The 16,734-nt window shown below is 43.6% G+C and overlaps 6 protein-coding genes across 11 annotated transcripts; 3 read left to right on the plus strand and 3 right to left on the minus strand.

Annotated features, from left to right (window-relative positions):
- The first annotated feature begins 48 nt into the window (after positions 1-48).
- LOC108039323 (WASH complex subunit homolog 5) lies at positions 49-4,176 on the plus strand. The gene is made up of 6 exons (XM_017116283.2): positions 49-357; positions 415-517; positions 577-2,022; positions 2,081-3,462; positions 3,532-3,903; positions 3,963-4,176. Exons 1-6 carry the CDS (start codon positions 236-238, stop codon positions 4,114-4,116), a joined length of 3,579 nt encoding a protein of 1,192 aa, XP_016971772.2. The 5' UTR covers positions 49-235; the 3' UTR covers positions 4,117-4,176.
- On the minus strand, positions 4,131-6,543 carry LOC108039324 (phosphoglucomutase). The gene is made up of 4 exons (XM_017116284.2): positions 6,406-6,543; positions 6,087-6,333; positions 4,457-5,675; positions 4,131-4,392 (listed from the first exon to the last, which is right to left on the minus strand). Exons 1-4 carry the CDS (start codon positions 6,481-6,483, stop codon positions 4,254-4,256), a joined length of 1,683 nt encoding a protein of 560 aa, XP_016971773.1. The 5' UTR covers positions 6,484-6,543; the 3' UTR covers positions 4,131-4,253.
- A 1,008-nt stretch (positions 6,544-7,551) lies between these two features.
- On the plus strand, positions 7,552-8,858 carry LOC108039320 (translocon-associated protein subunit beta). The gene is made up of 3 exons (XM_017116279.2): positions 7,552-7,672; positions 7,865-8,240; positions 8,378-8,858. Exons 2-3 carry the CDS (start codon positions 7,866-7,868, stop codon positions 8,573-8,575), a joined length of 573 nt encoding a protein of 190 aa, XP_016971768.1. The 5' UTR covers positions 7,552-7,672; position 7,865; the 3' UTR covers positions 8,576-8,858.
- A 149-nt stretch (positions 8,859-9,007) lies between these two features.
- Positions 9,008-9,578, minus strand: LOC108039321 (probable trafficking protein particle complex subunit 2). The gene is made up of 2 exons (XM_017116280.2): positions 9,448-9,578; positions 9,008-9,388 (listed from the first exon to the last, which is right to left on the minus strand). Exons 1-2 carry the CDS (start codon positions 9,532-9,534, stop codon positions 9,056-9,058), a joined length of 420 nt encoding a protein of 139 aa, XP_016971769.2. The 5' UTR covers positions 9,535-9,578; the 3' UTR covers positions 9,008-9,055.
- A 434-nt stretch (positions 9,579-10,012) lies between these two features.
- Positions 10,013-14,799, plus strand: LOC108039318 (ATPase family AAA domain-containing protein 5). 6 transcript variants are annotated; one of them, XM_017116273.2, is made up of 4 exons: positions 10,013-10,267; positions 10,362-11,204; positions 11,258-13,723; positions 14,306-14,799. In XM_017116273.2, the coding sequence occupies exons 2-4, from the start codon at positions 10,483-10,485 to the stop codon at positions 14,571-14,573; spliced, it is 3,456 nt and encodes a 1,151-aa protein (XP_016971762.2). In that variant the 5' UTR covers positions 10,013-10,267; positions 10,362-10,482; the 3' UTR covers positions 14,574-14,799. The 6 variants fall into 6 exon arrangements, with proteins under 6 accessions (XP_016971762.2, XP_016971763.2, XP_016971764.2 ...); XM_017116274.2 differs by having other exon boundaries at positions 10,380-11,204; XM_017116275.2 differs by having other exon boundaries at positions 10,387-11,204.
- Positions 14,615-15,299, minus strand: LOC108039322 (cytochrome b5). The gene has a single exon (XM_017116282.2). The coding sequence runs from the start codon at positions 15,164-15,166 to the stop codon at positions 14,807-14,809; it is 360 nt and encodes a 119-aa protein (XP_016971771.1). The 5' UTR covers positions 15,167-15,299; the 3' UTR covers positions 14,615-14,806.
- Between the last annotated feature and the right edge of the window lie 1,435 nt (positions 15,300-16,734).

The raw sequence follows: 16,734 nt of genomic DNA on the forward strand, positions 1-16,734 counted from the left end.
GTATGACCGATTTAAGTAAGTATTTTCAAAATAATAAAACACGTTCATACTAGTGCAGAAAAGATAAGATTAATTGCAAAAAGGAAAACAAATGAAAATATTCATACATGGAGTAACTTAACTATAATAAAACAACGTAGCTGATTAACTTTATATATATTTCCCGAGAAAATTCTCTCCAGAGTGATAGATATTGCAATTCCAGAAGCCTGAAAAATGATTTTTGCCCTACAAAATGACTGAGTTCCTAGACGAAAATAATGCCTGTGGCCAGAATCTGCTGAACATTGTGTCGGTGGGAAATTCTATAATAGCAGAGATCCTGCGCCTCAAGGACTACGTACCCAGTATTTATAGGTAATATACATTAAATGCTTTAAAACGATGATTAATATAAGACATTCGGTTTTGTAGATTGGAGACTAAGGCAGATAAGGCAAAATATGGCGAGATTATTCTGGATTTCAGCTACTTTAAAGTGGCCGAGGATCACGAGAAGAAGATCGAACAGAGCCTGGTAAGGATATTGGTTACAATTGTCCAAGCATGAAGTAAAATTCCCTTTATCTCCTCCAGAAGCTGACCGAATTGGATGACGAGGTGCGTGCCCAGCTTCCACTGATCACCCGGTTTTATCTGGCCTTCCAAAGCATCCACCACTATGCATCCGATCTGCATCAATATATCGAGGAGCTGAACAGTGGCTACTATATCCAGCAGACATTGGAGACTGTTCTCCAGGAGGAGGAGGGCCGGCAACTGCTCTGCGAATCCCTGTATTTGTTTGGCGTGATTCTCCTTCTCCTCGACTTCCACCTTCCGGGAGATGTGAGAGAACGCCTGCTGATAGCCTACTATCGCTATAGTGGAGGAGATGCCACGCCCAGCGGAGATGAGAGTAATATCCATGACGTTTGCCTGCTCCTTCGATCCACAGGCTATACGCATCCCTCGGAGGCAACTAAAGTGCTGAGCTTGGGTGGCAAACAGGCGGCTGCTGCAGCTGCGAGCCTGGTAGTTCCCAGGTATCCGGAGGCCTATTTCTCGCGCTTCCGTTTCGATGAGAACTTTGTGGATCTGGTGGTGGCCCGCCTCCGTTGCGATGATATATACAACCAGCTGACCCTGTACCCGCATCCTGCTCATCGATCCACGGCTTTGTCCACTCAAGCGGCTATGTTGTATGTGTGCTTGTATTTCAGCCCAAAAGTTCTCCATTCCCAAGGCTCCCAGATGCGTGAGATTGTGGACAAGTTCTTTTGCGACAACTGGACTATATCCTTGTACATGGGCATCACCGTTAATCTGGTGGACGCCTGGTTGGATTTTAAAGCTGCTCGATCTGCAATAGAAAATGTGATAAATCCGGCTGCGATAAAACCCCTCTGTCAGCAGCAAAAGGAGCAGTTAGGCAAGATCCTGCAAAAGACCCAAGAGATTGTTCGTGAAGGAGTCCTGAGTGATGACTTTGTTTTGGAACATGTGAACAAAATCATACTGATGATGCGGCAGTCGAATGTCCTGCTCCGCTGGTTTTGCCTTCACACCTCAACGGAAGTTTTCGTATTTACTTACACAGCCACTCTACCAGGACAAGTTCAACAAATGGTGCTCCAAGAACTTCAGTTCGATAGGAATAAGCTGTATCACCTGCTGCTCAACTGCAGCCAAATGGAGCTGAGTGTGAGGGAATTCCTGACGGAGATTCAGCAGACTAGAGAGGATCGTTGGACGAAGAGTAGGGAGGAGGCCATGCAGAGGCTAAAGGAGTTAAGTGAAGCCTTTGCCGGCTCCAGACCTTTGACCAAGATCGAGCAGAATCCGCAGTTGCAGCAGTGGTTTGGAGAAGTGGCAGGACGTCTGCAGAAACTCGAGTTGAGCAGGCCACAAAAGTCCGGAAGGCTGATCATTCAGGTGATGCAGGCACTGGACGAGGTACAGGAGTACCACAATCTTCATTCCAACATGCTGGTTAAGCAACAGCTGCAGGAGACACGGGACATGCTGAATCGAATGGCGCATGTAAGATTAATTTTTGGATTATATCAGTGATAAAAATAACTTCTTATTTTGTTGGCAGTTAATCAACCTGAAAGAAGATATTGAGATCCAAATCCAGATGATCACCGATTTCAGCTACGCCTGGCATCTTCTGCAACGCGATTTTACGCCCCTGATGCAGGACCACATCAAGCGACAACCGCAGGCGGTGATCGGAATTCGGTCGGTATTCCTTAAGCTGGCCAGCACCCTAGAGGTGCCGCTGATGCGAATCAATCAGGCCAGGAGCGAGGATCTAGCCTCTGTATCCAACTACTACAGCACAGAGCTTGCCAACTTTCTACGACGTGTTCTGCAAATCGTTCCAGAGACCATGTTCAGCATTTTGGCAAGGATCATCTATCTGTTGACGAACGTGATCAAAGAGTTTCCCACTCGAGTAGAAAAGGAGCGTCTGAAAGATTACGCACAGTTCGAGGAAAGGGCCAAGGTTGCTCAACTAACCAATTCCATAGCCGTTTTCACTAAGGGAATCCTCATGATGAAAACGACACTAGTGGGAGTAATCGAACTAGATCCTAAGCAACTACTGGAGGATGGGATACGCAAGGAGCTGGTGAATCACCTGGCCAATGCCTACAATCTAGGGCTGATTTTTACACCGGAAAAAGGGAAAACTCCTGTACAACTCCTCCAACAAAAACTGCAAGCATTGGCCAAAACAATAGAAGGATATCGCAGATCATTTGAATATATAGAGGACTATTTGAGAGTCCAAGGACTTCGTATCCTGCTGGAGGAATCCCAGCGCATCATCAACTACAATGTGGAGAAGGAGTGCAATAGCTTTCTAAAAAAAAAAGTGCAGGAATTTCAATCGGAGCACCAAAGTCAGATAATTCCCATTCCCAACTTCCCGCCGCTTTTAGGAGATCCTTCTAACAATTTTATTGGACGGCTGGCCCACGAGATCCTGCGCTGCACGGATCCAAAAAATACGATTTTTCTGGACTACAAGAGCACTTGGTATGAGAAAAAAGCTCCACACCAGGAAGTTTTAGCCGGTTCTGGATTCTTTGGAATACTACGAGAAGCTTTGGCACCGGCAGGAATGGTTGGATTGGAGCACCTCTACGCGCATATGTTAGCGGATGAGTTGAAGCGCAACTTGGAAAGGCTACAACGAAACCTAATTTCGGATCGTATGTGGGTGGACGCTTTAGCCAGCCTTACTCGCGAACTGGAGGCACGGGACTTTCCAACGCCCGATGTGGCCAAGCAACCGTTGAAGTATTATCAAGCGTATACACAACGCTGGCTTAAGGTGTGGCCCACGCTTTTAGACTGGGTGCTGTCCATCGGCCAGAAGCAGTTGCTCCGCCGGGAGATCGCCGGAGAGCTAAGCTTCAGCAGCAAATGTGATGCCAAGCTGCTGGAGAACACGGCTGATACTCTAAACAAGTAAGAAAAGTTGTAATATTTTTTAAAAATTTAACGTTTTATGTCTTTGGATATATTTTACCACCGCAGGGCTCTTTTGTTGGAACTCTCCCTCAGCAAGGACCTCTGCGATGAGCAGGGCGTAGCTATGCTGAGCGAGCTGCAGGAAACCCTCCTCTATACAGGCAACTTTGAGCCCCTGGAGCAGGTCTTCCTGGTTACCAAGAACACTCACAACATGTCGCTGTTTCTGTTTCTCTTCACTATGGCCCATTTGGGTCGTCTGCAACATTCCACGAATACCGATTGTCTGTTGCCGAAATCAGCTAAAGATAACATTGACAATGTGCCTTTTATTGTGGGTCTACTTACGATCCTGCAACAATACCACAAAAACGTTAAGATGCTGTATATATCCTACATGAGTCAGTATGTGGTGACGGTATCGGAGGCACAATTATTGTGAGTGATATTAACATGATATTTAAGGAAATATATAAATAATCCTCACCCTTTTTTAGGGATAAGGAAATCCTGGGCCCCGAGGTGGTTACCGCCCTACATTTTCTGCTAGCCTTCATACGCATTGCTCGTTTACCTCTGAGAGTACTGGAGCAGCGCATTCCCAACATGATACTCAGCGAGTACGAGTACTTATCGACACCACTAAAATGAGGACTAACATTCAGTTTGGGCTACACAAACTTTAATAAATCCGAAAACATAACAAGGAAATGCCTCGCTGAGGTACAAGTGGAGATTTTAGTTGGATGGGTTGGTAATCTCAGTGATCCTTTTAAGGCAGGAACTCTTTACGTAATGACGGTGGGAGCATTGCGCCCGGTAAACTTGGGCAGCTGAGAGATCTCCAGGGCAATGTCGATCAAAGGTTTCAGCATCACGCTGGCCTGACCCAGCACGTTCTCCTTCTCATAGGAATCAATGTACAAGCTGCAAAAGGATTATTTTTAGATTATAAAAAGCAATACTTTGAATTAATCTCATCGTAACTCACCGCACGGTGGCTCCAGAGCTGCCAGTTCCACTGAGACGCACGACAATGCGACTGCCATCCTCGAAGACAATGCGCAGACCCTGTTTCGTGGCCACCGACTTGTCCACGGGATCCGTGTAGCTGAAGTTATCTGCCTCCTTGACCTTGTAGGTTTTTCCGCCGCTGGAGAAACTCTTGCCGACAAACTCCGGGGCAGTGATAGTCGTCTCCATGGTGGACACCATTTCGTTGCAAGGATCTGAGGCACACTCCTCGTAATCGTAGCGGGTAAAGTAGTTGCGTCCATACACAGACCAGTGCTGCTTCAGGATGTCCTCGATACCTTTGCCCGTGTGCTGCATCACGGAGATCCAGGCAAGAACGGCCCAGATTCCATCCTTCTCCCGGATATGATTGGATCCGGTGCCGAAGCTCTCCTCGCCGCACAGGCACAACCTTCCGGCATCCATGAGATTACCGAAGTACTTCCATCCAGTGGGTACCTCGAACACCTCCTTGCCCAACTTCCTGCCCACCAAGTCCACAGCGGAAGCGGTAGGCATACTGCGGGCGAATCCTTGAACACCATTTTTCTGGAAGTATGGGATAGCCTCCAGATAGTGGGCAATCACTGCCAGCGAATCGCTGGGGGTCACGAAAAAGGCCTTGCTGCCGATGATCATGTTGCGGTCACCATCACCATCGAAGGCGGCTCCGATGTCATAGTCTCCCTGGGCCACAGTGTCTACCAGATCCTTGGCGTAGGTCAGATTCGGGTCAGGATGCAGGCCACCAAAGTCCGGCAGGGGAGTCGTGTGGACCACAGAGGATTCAGTGGCCCCCAGACGATTTAGAAAGATTTCGCGCACATATGAGCCAGTAACTCCATTCATCGCATCAATGCGCATCTTCAGAGGTTTTCCAGTAGCCTTGCCACTCACGAAGTCCTTCAGCTTGGCAAAGTCGAAGATCTCCTCCATGTGACGCACATAGTTCGCCACCGAATCGATCACTTCCACGGTGAAGGGCTTTCCGGCGATGTCAAATGAAGTCACACCCACCTTGGAAATGTCGATCTGAAGATTGCGGACAAGCTTGTACTCCTTGATCTCGGTGGTGATCTTGTAGATGTGGTTGGTGAAGGCGTCGGGCGCAGGACCTCCATTCTCACAGTTGAACTTGATACCGAAATCATTCTCGGGGCCACCGGGATTGTGGGAAGCGGTCAGAACGATGCCACCTAAGGGACATAGTAAATACATAAATCATTAATAACCTTTATAAAAAACAAGCCTATAATCTAAATAACTTTTAGAGAATAATTTATTACGAATTTCCATAAATCCGTAAATAAAATAAATAGCTAACATTTTTACTTGTTTGCTTGTTTTTTACAAAATTTTAAACCACCAGTTTCTTTTAGAACCAAAAAAGATACAGATAAATTCATTCATTGCTTATGTTTCTAACCGATTCAAACTTTGTTGCCTGGAATAACGAAGCCTCTGTTAACCGATTGAATCTGAAGTTGATATTCGACCCCAGGAACCTCTGTCACTTAACAGCCCGTCACCCGTTGATTGTGTAAAGATGCTTCTTATCAATTAAAATCTATACGAGCACAGTAGAACCTGCATGTTCGGAAACTTACCTAATGCCTTGTTGTGACGGATCAGACTGGAAACGGCTGGGGTGGACAGGATACCATTCTGACCCACCAGCAGCTTGGAGACTCCATTGGCGGCAGATAACCGAACAATCAGCTCGGCAGCCTCCTTGCAGTAGAAACGTCCATCGCCACCAACCACCAGAGTGGATCCCACCAGAGCAGCTCCATTGGCCTCCAAAATGGCCTGGACAAAGTTTTCCGTGTAGTTCGGTTGAGTGAAAACTTTTACCTGAGATCGGAAAAGTGGTTCCACAAGTTAGAAATGATGTTCGGGGGTTTGCACTATTTTTTCGGACCCCACCTTTTTGCGCAATCCACTGGTGCCTGGCTTTTGACCCTCATAGGGCTTTGTGGCTACAATTTCCACCGTTAGCGACATGTCTCACTGGAGTTTTCCGGCTGCTGGCTGAATTCCAACTGGACGAATGAACCGCGTTTGCGTACGATGAAAATCAAGTGTCAGGCACAGCACAGCGAAATTCGCCTCCCACTGATAAGCCAAAGCGGTTCGGCCATAACGATCCCGATAAGCGCTATCATTGATGCGTGCTACTAGTCAGACATAATCTAAAGTTGGGGGTGTGTCATTTAAACCTTAAAGAAACCGAACGTTCGGTTATCTTTTTCTAGACCCCTTAAATTTCCCTTTTTCATCATGATTTATCGCAATTTAATCATTAAGATTGGGCGAACTCATATGCCGAAAAGCTTGCCGTAGGGTGCAATGTCATTCAAGGGCATTCCCAGGTACCGGCAAACAGCTGTTTTAAACGAAATTTGAATCAAGTATTAAACTAGAGCCTAATAAAAACTTTAAAATGAATAACAAGTGCCCAACTAAACAATAACTAAAGTCATAATAACCAAATAAATGGGTTTGTTTACTTTTTGTTTAGTCGTATTTTAAACTACAGCTGCTAATATCTTACAGTGGGTTAACAGAACTAGCGCGGTAGGGTTGTCGAATCGTGATTTTTAATCATTGCATTTAGTTGTTTTAAATATTTACTCGCAGGGAATAACTGCGTCTATCAAACAAAAAAAAAACAAAATAAGAATATTAAATGGGATTAAATACAACACATTTCATATCTCTTAATATCAAATGTATGTGTTTTTAAATTGGTACAAATTTGAAGGTTAATATGTACTTGCAGCTGGAGTAACAAAATTGGGATTATCCCAATAAACTATGAAACACAGAAAAATTGTGAAAAGATTGGTAGTGTTAAAAAACTCATTTTTAATTGAGGACTGTTCTTAAAAGTTTGCTAAGGTATTAATAAAGCAGGAATCCATGTATTTTCGTTGGTTTTATTTGTCGATTTTATTTTAGTAAATGTAACTGACAAAATTAAATTATTTAAAAACTATACTAATAAAATACCAAAATTAATCAATATACCGTCGAAACCCGATATATCGATACTTCAAAGCACCTCTGGCAACCCTGACGCACGAAGTTTGACAGCGGATCCATTCCACGTCACGAACCAACGAGAAAGCGGCCGCCTGCTACGATTGCTGTTTAGTTGCATTGAAATACTCGTAAAATAACCAACGTACAAGTAAGTAGTTAAATAATGAAATAAAAAGTATATGTTTATGTGCAATGAGTACAAGCGCCACCTTTAAGTTATATATCGAGGGGAAATACATCAGAAAATGCTACCCTATGGCTACCCATTTTTCGGCGACCCTTCCACGTCAACAAAAAAGTGAAACGTGAAATTCTGATTTACTGTAATATGTAATTTCAGAATGTTCAAGCACCTGCTAGCCCTGTGCGCACTTTGCGCGGTATTTAGCACCTGCCTGTCGGAGGACGAGACCCGTGCCCGTCTCCTGGTCTCCAAGCAGATCCTGAACAAGTATCTGGTGGAGAAGAGCGACCTGTTGGTGCGCTACACCATCTTCAACGTGGGCAGTGGAGCCGCCACCAAGGTGCAATTGGTAGACTCCGGTTTCCACCCTGAGGCCTTCGACGTGGTGGGAGGACAGCCCACAGCCGTCGTCGACAGGATCGCTCCCCAGACCAACTTCACCCACGTCCTGGTGGTGAGGCCCAAGGCCTTCGGTTACTTCAACTTCACCGCCGCCGAGGTGTCCTACAAGGCCGTCGAGGAGTCAGAGACGGTGAGTTATACAATGTTTCATTCTGAGCCTTATCAAATCTTAGCGGCTTACAAATCTCATCCATGGCTGTGGAAAATCTTAGATTTTAAATAATTAAATGAATGATTATTTGACCGAAAAACCATATATTCTTGCAGCTCCAACTGGCCGTCAGCTCCGAGCCCGGTGAGGGTGGCATTGTCAACCTGAACGAGTACAACAAGCGCTTCTCCTCCCACTTCTTTGACTGGGTGGCCTTCGCCGTGATGACCCTGCCTTCTCTGGCCATTCCTTTGGGTCTGTGGCACCAGTCTAAGAGCAAATACGAACGCTCTGGCAAGAACAAGAAGCACTAAGCTGCGCAACGGTTTCCTCCTCACCTCAAGAGATTTTTAAATGAACACCCATTACAAATTCCGTATAATTTTGTTGCTTTAGTTTCCAATCGATTCCATGCGTTGTTCATCCATTCAACCCACAACACATCTAGTTTACGTCAGTCTGGGACTGTCGTCTGGAGACGGAGCGTTAAATCGTTTTAGATTTGATACGAGGACGCATCGAGTAAAGAGAATTAAACAAGTTCATCAAGAGTTAAGCTTAGTCTGCTTTTCTAAATAAATAAAAAACAAATGTAAACTGGAAAATTACTTAATGGCTTCGAAAAAATAGCGATAATCCATAATTTCTGTTGGTTTAGTTTTTGAACCAACGTCGTTATGTTGTTCTTCCCGCAAGCTTATGGTAAAAACAAATTGTACTTTTGAGCATAAAAAGAAAGGGAGAACTAATTATACCAAGATTATATTACTTATTAGATACAGATTTTAACAAATTTAGGATAACAAATACTTTCGGCCAAAGATCTCGGACTTCTTCTCGAACATAGGGGATTTGATGGGTGTGTTGATTCGATAGAAAGCATTCATGGAGTGCTTGATGTACGTGTCATACATCTCGTTAAAGTAGTTCTTGATGCCCTCGTCATTTTTGTTGTCATGAACGATAATAAATCTAATTTGGCTGGCGGTGATAAAGGCGGAAACGAACCATTGGTTGAATCTGTCAATGGATTTCAGTTGCATATTAGCCGTTTTCCATTTGTGCTCGTCCACCAAATCGAGGGCGGCATGTGCAATGAACTGGCTCAGGTGCCTATGGTCCTCTTTCTGCGAATCGAAAGGGGGTTTTTAGCTATTTCTAACAATGGTAGATTGTGACCACAAACCCGTAGTTCCTTGTTCACCGTGCTGAATTCCTTCTCGTATATGGGATTATCATTATGACCCACAATAACAAAGTAGTAGGTGGACATTTTCACGAAGCGTGACCAAAGAAGAAATATCAATTATCTTAAAACGTATACTGGTAAAATACCAGTCATTTTAAATATACCATTCAACAGTGGCGGCTATGGAAATAGTGCATTTTTTTTATTTAAATATGCTATTGAAATTACTTACAGTAAACATTTTTTTGTTGTTGTACATAGTTTGTGATATACATTTTTCAAATTTGTTTATAATTTATTTATTATATTTACAATATTATTATTTTGCCTGCAACTGTATGTCGGCTGATCTATTCTGGTCACATAAATGGAAGCCATGTGTTTAATATATGTACTGCCATTGCCTTTTTTCTCTCATTCATTGAAAAGTGTAAATAAAATTCTCAGATGAGTTACAAAGCTTGCTCAAATTAGTGAAATAACTGAAAAAACAAAGAGGTTTAAAAACTGATGACACAAAAAAATACCAACGCCTGACCAAATAGTATTGGAAAATACCACCCCCTCCTAACCTTTACCAACACCATTTGTTCGCGCCTTTTTTCGCCTAGCACATTTTGCGACCAATTTTTACACCGGAAAACTTAGATAAAATGATTATAAACGCCTGAATTGGATACTGGAAAGCTGGAATCCATTGGGGCCGCAATACCGCCAGCCAGAGGAGCGTGACCAACGCGACGAGAGTGCGATCGCGGCAGTGTGTGTGCGTGTGCGGGAGTGTAACAAATACGAAAAACGTAAAATCGCTACGAAGGTAGATCTCATTATTATTGTATTGTTGTCTTTTGCTTTTTGCCCCCCGATCTTCTGTTGCGATCTTATGAGTTTGGCTTCCGTATAATCTGTAGTTATATCAACCGCTTAAGTACTTAGATTTTACAAAAGAAAACTACACCATACACACACACGCACACACTCAGCAATATGCATTAAAACAAAAAATAAAACCAGAAGAAGAGATCCAAGAAAATGACCGATGTAAATTGTCTTACAAGTGAGCACATTGCAACTACAGCCCCAGCGAGTCCACCAGGAACTCCCACCAGGAATGCTGGCAAGGATCTCGTAGAGCCCACATCCCCGTTCGTTTTGAGAGCACCGCCCAGCGCCAAATCCAAACTGATCCTGCAGAACATGGAGGAGGTGCTCCATTCGGTGAAGCAGAAGCACAGGGAGAAACACAAGCGAAAGAGGGAGGAAAAGAGAAGGGCAGCCCTCCTGGAGGATCAGAAGAAACCCTCCAAGGATGGCAAACCGGACAAGGAGAAGCCGCAACCACTCCGAGAGAAATCCTCTCAAGAAAATGGTCTCAAGAACGGTGGCCGACGGCGTTCCAGTCCGCTAAAGTGCAGCACTCCAGTGGCCGAGAACCAGAGCATCATGAAGCACTTCGCTAAGGCGGGAAAGCCGGAAAATCTGGGTGCATCTCCGGTGACAGCATCCAAACCCAAGCCAGCCACCAATGTCTTCGAGTTCATGATGAATGCCAGGAATCGCTCTATAGGGGCTAACGATGGTGGCGCCGAATCCCCTGGAGATCAAGAGGTCGCTAGTGAAGCAGCCACTCCAACGACAAAGCGAAAACTGCTCCTCCAGGAGTGGAACGAACGCAAAGGAGGAGCCAAGAGAAGACTGGCGGATGAGTCTCGCGGGGAGTTTATCGAACTGCAGATGGAGCAACGAGCCAAGAGGTGAGTAAAGTATTAAAGGGACTTAGAACGTTTAAAAATGTGTGTTCTTCTAGATTGAGAAAAATGCTGACCAAGACTGACCAGAAGGAAGAAACTGCACCATCCTCAGCGCCCACAGAGCCAACTGTAAAGCGTTCAAGAGGTAGGCCGCGCTCGCGACGGCTCAGTTCCGTGGATGCGGCAATCAGCTTGAAACCCAAACCTCAAGATGCTGAAACAGAGGAGTTCCTCTCGAAGCTTTCATCGCCCACAAAAAAACGTGACAGTCTGCTGGGCTACTTTGCCAAGGTGGAATCGCCCAAAGAGGTAGCCGAAAGGGTAACCATAGCGATAGAAACTCCTCCAATGGAGACGCCTAAGCGAAGAACACAACGCAGAAAGAGCCAGCAGGAGACCCCTATTATAGAAACTGAATCCACGCCGTCCTCAAGACCACGACGCTCTTGTGCGGGAAAGGCGCGCTACGATTACGACCTGGAAACGAGTCCTGGCAAGCAACAAAAGCCCAAGGCTCAAAAGGCCGAAGAATCGGTAGAGACTATTGATCTGGACAGCAGTAACCCGGCTGCCACGCCAAAGAAACTAGCACCGCTCTTTGTACGACAGTTGCCAAAGCCCAGCCCGGATCCTGCGGTTTTGAAAGCACGCATGGCTTTTCTGCAATCTGGGGTTCCCGATAAAATTCGTCAGGACCAGAGCCGTCAAAAAACCTACGAGCAGTTGTACGAGGAGAGCTATGAGATTTTCCCAAGACTGGCTCATATAGGTTGCGAAAAATTTGTATCCAAACATGATCCACTTGAGTTACCCTTTCCTTTAAGGGCAGAAGACGAATTGGAATTTACGACAACCTTGGTTCCCAACAAACGACGTTCCAAAACGAGTAGCATGACCAGCTGTGTGCCTGCGGACTTCACCTCCAGTAAAATTTTGAACACATTCAACTACGCTACTTTACCGCAGTTGGAAAATAAGCGCGGCTTTGTGAAACTCTGGAAGAACGACTTTGATCGATTTCCTACTTTTAAGTGCTATAATCAAATGAGGGAGAAGTATCGTCACTTTAGCGCCATTGACAGTGCGCAGGATACGCAGCAAATGGGTGAATCCTTAGTGGTTACTCGGCGCACCCGCCGTTCTATGGAGCAGCATATGGCTCAGAATGACGAGGAGGCGAAGCCACCACCTTCGGCTCCGAATGGCGAGCTGCTCTTTACCGAAAAGTACAAACCACTGCTGTTCGAGCAAGTTCTAGTGAATCTAACACCAGTGCAGGAGCTTCGGGAATTTTTGTCGAGCTGGAGTGGCAATGGTGGCAGCAATCGCAACTCGCAGGGAATGGACGACACCTTCGATATGAGCAACGATTCGGCGTCTATGGGATCAAATAGCAACACAATGGTGCTCGTGGGACCTTCATCCAGTGGGAAAACCAATGCAGTTTTTACTTTAGCAAATGATATGAACTTTAATGTCTTGGAGATCAATGCAGGGATGAAGCGTACGGGCAAGAAGTTGATCCAGGAACTCCAAGAGGCCACGCAGTCGCATCAGATAAGAAAAGACAGCAAAACGGGCGGTGGATCCTCACAGCAGCTGCTCCAAAAATTGCAAAAGAGTGGTTTCAAAGCGAAAGCAGCTGCAGTGGAACCACCATCCGAAGTTCGCAAATCCCTCATACTAATAGAAGATGCCGATATCCTGTTTGATAACATGGATGCTGGTTTTACGGATGCCATTTACACTCTGGCTGCCAGTTCAAAGAGGCCGGTAATTGTGGTGGCCACGGATCCAAACTGCGCGCATCTGCAGCGTCTGATGCTGCAGAACACCATTCATTTCCAGGCCCCGAATCCTTTGAACATTTCCCGATTCCTAGCTGTTCTTTCGCTTATAGAAAACTGCCCCATTGAGCTGGATGAATTGATATCCCAGTATCTGTATAATCAGCAGAATCTACGCAAGACGCTAATGGAACTGCAATTTTACATTCAAAGTGGTGGAGATCCAAGTGGGAGTAGAAAGGGTACCATCAAATCGCCCACAAAAACCTCAAATAGCCGCCTGGCCACAGTCGATGGCAGTCGCATTCATCAGCGATTTTTTGAGTTCTTTACAAGCCCGCAGAATGTCCAGCATCGAATACCCTTCCCAGTGGACTTTTGCCTTCTGCGTTTGAATCTCCCCGAGCTTATATCTAATTCTCCGCTGCTGAAGGAGCAGCAGCCACCAAGTGGAGGAAGTAGAAACACTGCCAAGCGAAAATCTCGCTCACCAAAGAAAGCATGGCTGAGCAGCGCCACAGGGCAAAAGAACGATGCCCATAGTTCACCCCTAGCCACACTGGCCTCCTTTTATGACAATATTTCGGTGGCTGCTTTGATGGACACCGATTGCAGTGATCGCTTGCAGTGGCACCCGTCCGAGGATATCGCGCACCTGCTGGTGGAGCAGGCTCTCCAAACTGGACTAGCGGCCAAGGATTGTCCCTACAACCTATTCGACAAACCAGTTCAAAGGTAATTTACTTAAAAATATGTAGGAAATATTCGATCATTAATTTTTCATATTTGTAAAACAACAGTTTCAATAGATGGTGTTTTCATTTCAACTTAAAATGTAATCCAACTAAAGGGAATGATAATTAATATTTATAACTCTATACTAACTTACTATCAGTTTAAGATTTCGAAAAGCTTTTAATTATGTGTTAACACTATCAGTTTTAAATGTTATCACAGATTTTTAAAATGCTTATGCTTATTTAGCTGTCAAGATTAACCAATGGAAATAGAAAATCGGGTTTTTCCATCTTTTAGCAGTTATAAAAAAACCAGTCACAAGATATGTTTGCTATTGTAGTTTATAAGCAATGTCATACAAATGACCGATCGTACGTCTGTCCTAAAGCGCACAATCGTTTATAAAGTTTGCTGGGAAGTGATAAGATATAAAACAAGGAAGGTAATATCTTAAGTAATTTAGTTAAATTAAACGACATTTTAAGAAACTTTTTTTTATTCAAAGAGCAATATCCACAATAGTTTTAAGATCGTTTCCAAGTATCTTAAATCTCTAATAATTTTCTCTTATTGTTTTAGGGTAACTATTTGTGACTACCTGGGCAATGGAATTCTACGTTCCACCTCGTCCAAAGCGCTGGACTTTGAGCCCACCCTGCGCAACATCTGCCGCAGTGAGAAGGAGCGGGCTGGACAGGAGCGGAAGTCGAGTAGATTCTATCACTATCTGCGCAACCACACGGCGAACGTGACCAGTTTCACGATGGAGTGCTTCGATGCAGCGTGCAGTGCGTTCCAAGTGACGCCCAGCAGTGATGCACCCGCGGAAGTCGCGCAAGAGGATTAACTGGCGGTGGGACTTAGTTTAATTTTTTGAATTTGGTGGAGTTGCTCTATCGAATTTGTTTGCAATTTATTCAGATCGCGGTAATCAGAGTTGATCTTTATAGGATAGTTTTGTGCTGACGACGATGATGCGTAGCTATATATGAGATGAGTTTAGATCTATTTACAAGTTAATTATGCTAAATTAATTAGGACTATAGTAATAAATCAATTAAATAACATGTAAATCGATGACTAACAGCAGCAGAAACCGGAAGAGCTCTTCTTGGCCGGTTCTGGATCTCCGGATATTGTGTTCTCCACGGGTTTCGTTGCAGCAATGGACGTGGGCTGGATTTGAATGGGTTCCGCTGAATTTATTTCTCCGATTTTATAGTTCTTCATGTCCTTTTCGGCATCGGAGGAGTGTCCCGCTTTCTTGAAGGCTTTGGTGGCATCCTTGCCGCCATACTCGAGGAGGGCATCGCTACCACCAGGATGTTCGGCCAGGAACTTGGTCACATCGTAGACATTTCCCTTGATGATCAGCCAGCAGGGCTTGCCATTCTTGCCATTCTGCTGGGCAACCTCGGAAAGTTCGTACAACTGTGACATAATTGAATTGATTGCTTGAGTGCTTTTCGATGTAGATGACTACTTTTTAATGGTTGCTGTAAATTTTGTCGTGTGATAAGTTCTGCACTTGATTTTATAATTTTAGGAGCTGTTAACCGTTGGACGGACTTGCTAGCACTGGACGCGTGCCAATGGCCCACCTTGCTTATGTTTAACATTTACCAATATTGCAAAATATCGTTTAGATCGGTTGTACTTACCCTGCTGTTCCCCAAATCGGGCAATTCTTATTTGCTGTTTTATTCCACAATCTGTCTGACTTGTGGCTGATAAGAAATACGTGAGAATTTGCCGTTTGCCAAGGCGACCTACTAAAGTAGGTGGTGTCTAATAAGTTTTCGTGGATTTGTGCAACTCATTAATGCAAATTGATTGAGCATGTTGGCCTGGAGTGGTGTTCTATCTTTGGCAGAATCTAAAAACAATTTGTGATTCACCAGAATATAAGTTTGGCCAATTTTCATTGATTTCTGGGCAGTTGATAAAATTTATGGTGGGATTTTACTCTGTATCACTTTCGTTCATTGACTTTTTTGATAACAACGGCATGATGCATTAAGGGAGTGATTCATATAATCTGAGATAAGGTTCATAGGTGTCAATCAAAGCCAAAACAAGTTTTCCCTTAGTTACCAAATTTCCCTCTTTAATGAAAAAACTATTTTTAATATTTTTGGCTTTCAAAGTTATATTCTATATATTTTGGAAATATATTTTAAATTTGCTTTCATTTTCTCAATTTTTGTTTTCGGTTTTATTGGTTTTTGTTTTTTTTTATATGAGACAACAACAATAATTGGTATTCATTTAATATATATGTATTTAGATATATATCGATTTTTATATAGATTTATGTATCTTAGACGTTTTGCTTAATGCGCTTTAAAAAATTTCGCTAGTGTTGGGTGCAACTTTCCTGCAGGGGATCGAAATACATATTCGATTTCTTGGGGATTGGGAGATTTTGAAGACGGATAGGTTGGAAAACTTTGGGAACTGTTGGGAGTAGGTGTGTTTACATTAACATAATGCTCCTCTGCGCATTGTCTTGCATTCGGTGTATTTACAAATTAATATTTTTTCTTTCTTTTTTTACTTCTTTATTTATTTAGGTTTTTGTTATAAATATCAGTCGACGGTTTTGCATTTTCAAAACGCAGCTCGTGTGCGCTTTCATTTGTATTCTCGATCTAAATGTACAGATATCGTAATATATATCGTATATATAAAGTGTAAAATTAATTACTTGTCAATGATTGTTGATTTCTTGTTGAATTAATCGATCTGCTTGAATTTTAAAAAATTGTAATTCAATCAATTGATTTACTATAATTTAATCGTTTTGTTTTTCATTTAATTTACTTAGTTTTCGTTTAGTTTTTGCTAAACATAATTCGTAGACTTGATCTTCGTTTAGAATTTAATTGTTTAATTTAAAAAACAGTTTTGGAGGTAGTTGAAATTAGGCCTGTTTACGTAAATTATATTTATGTATGTATATAATTATTTGTATAAATGTGTATATGCGTAGCTGATTTAACGATCGA

Source organism: Drosophila rhopaloa, unplaced genomic scaffold, assembly GCF_018152115.1.
Source record: "Drosophila rhopaloa isolate 14029-0021.01 unplaced genomic scaffold, ASM1815211v1 contig_163, whole genome shotgun sequence".
Lineage (NCBI taxonomy): Eukaryota > Metazoa > Arthropoda > Insecta > Diptera > Drosophilidae > Drosophila > Drosophila rhopaloa.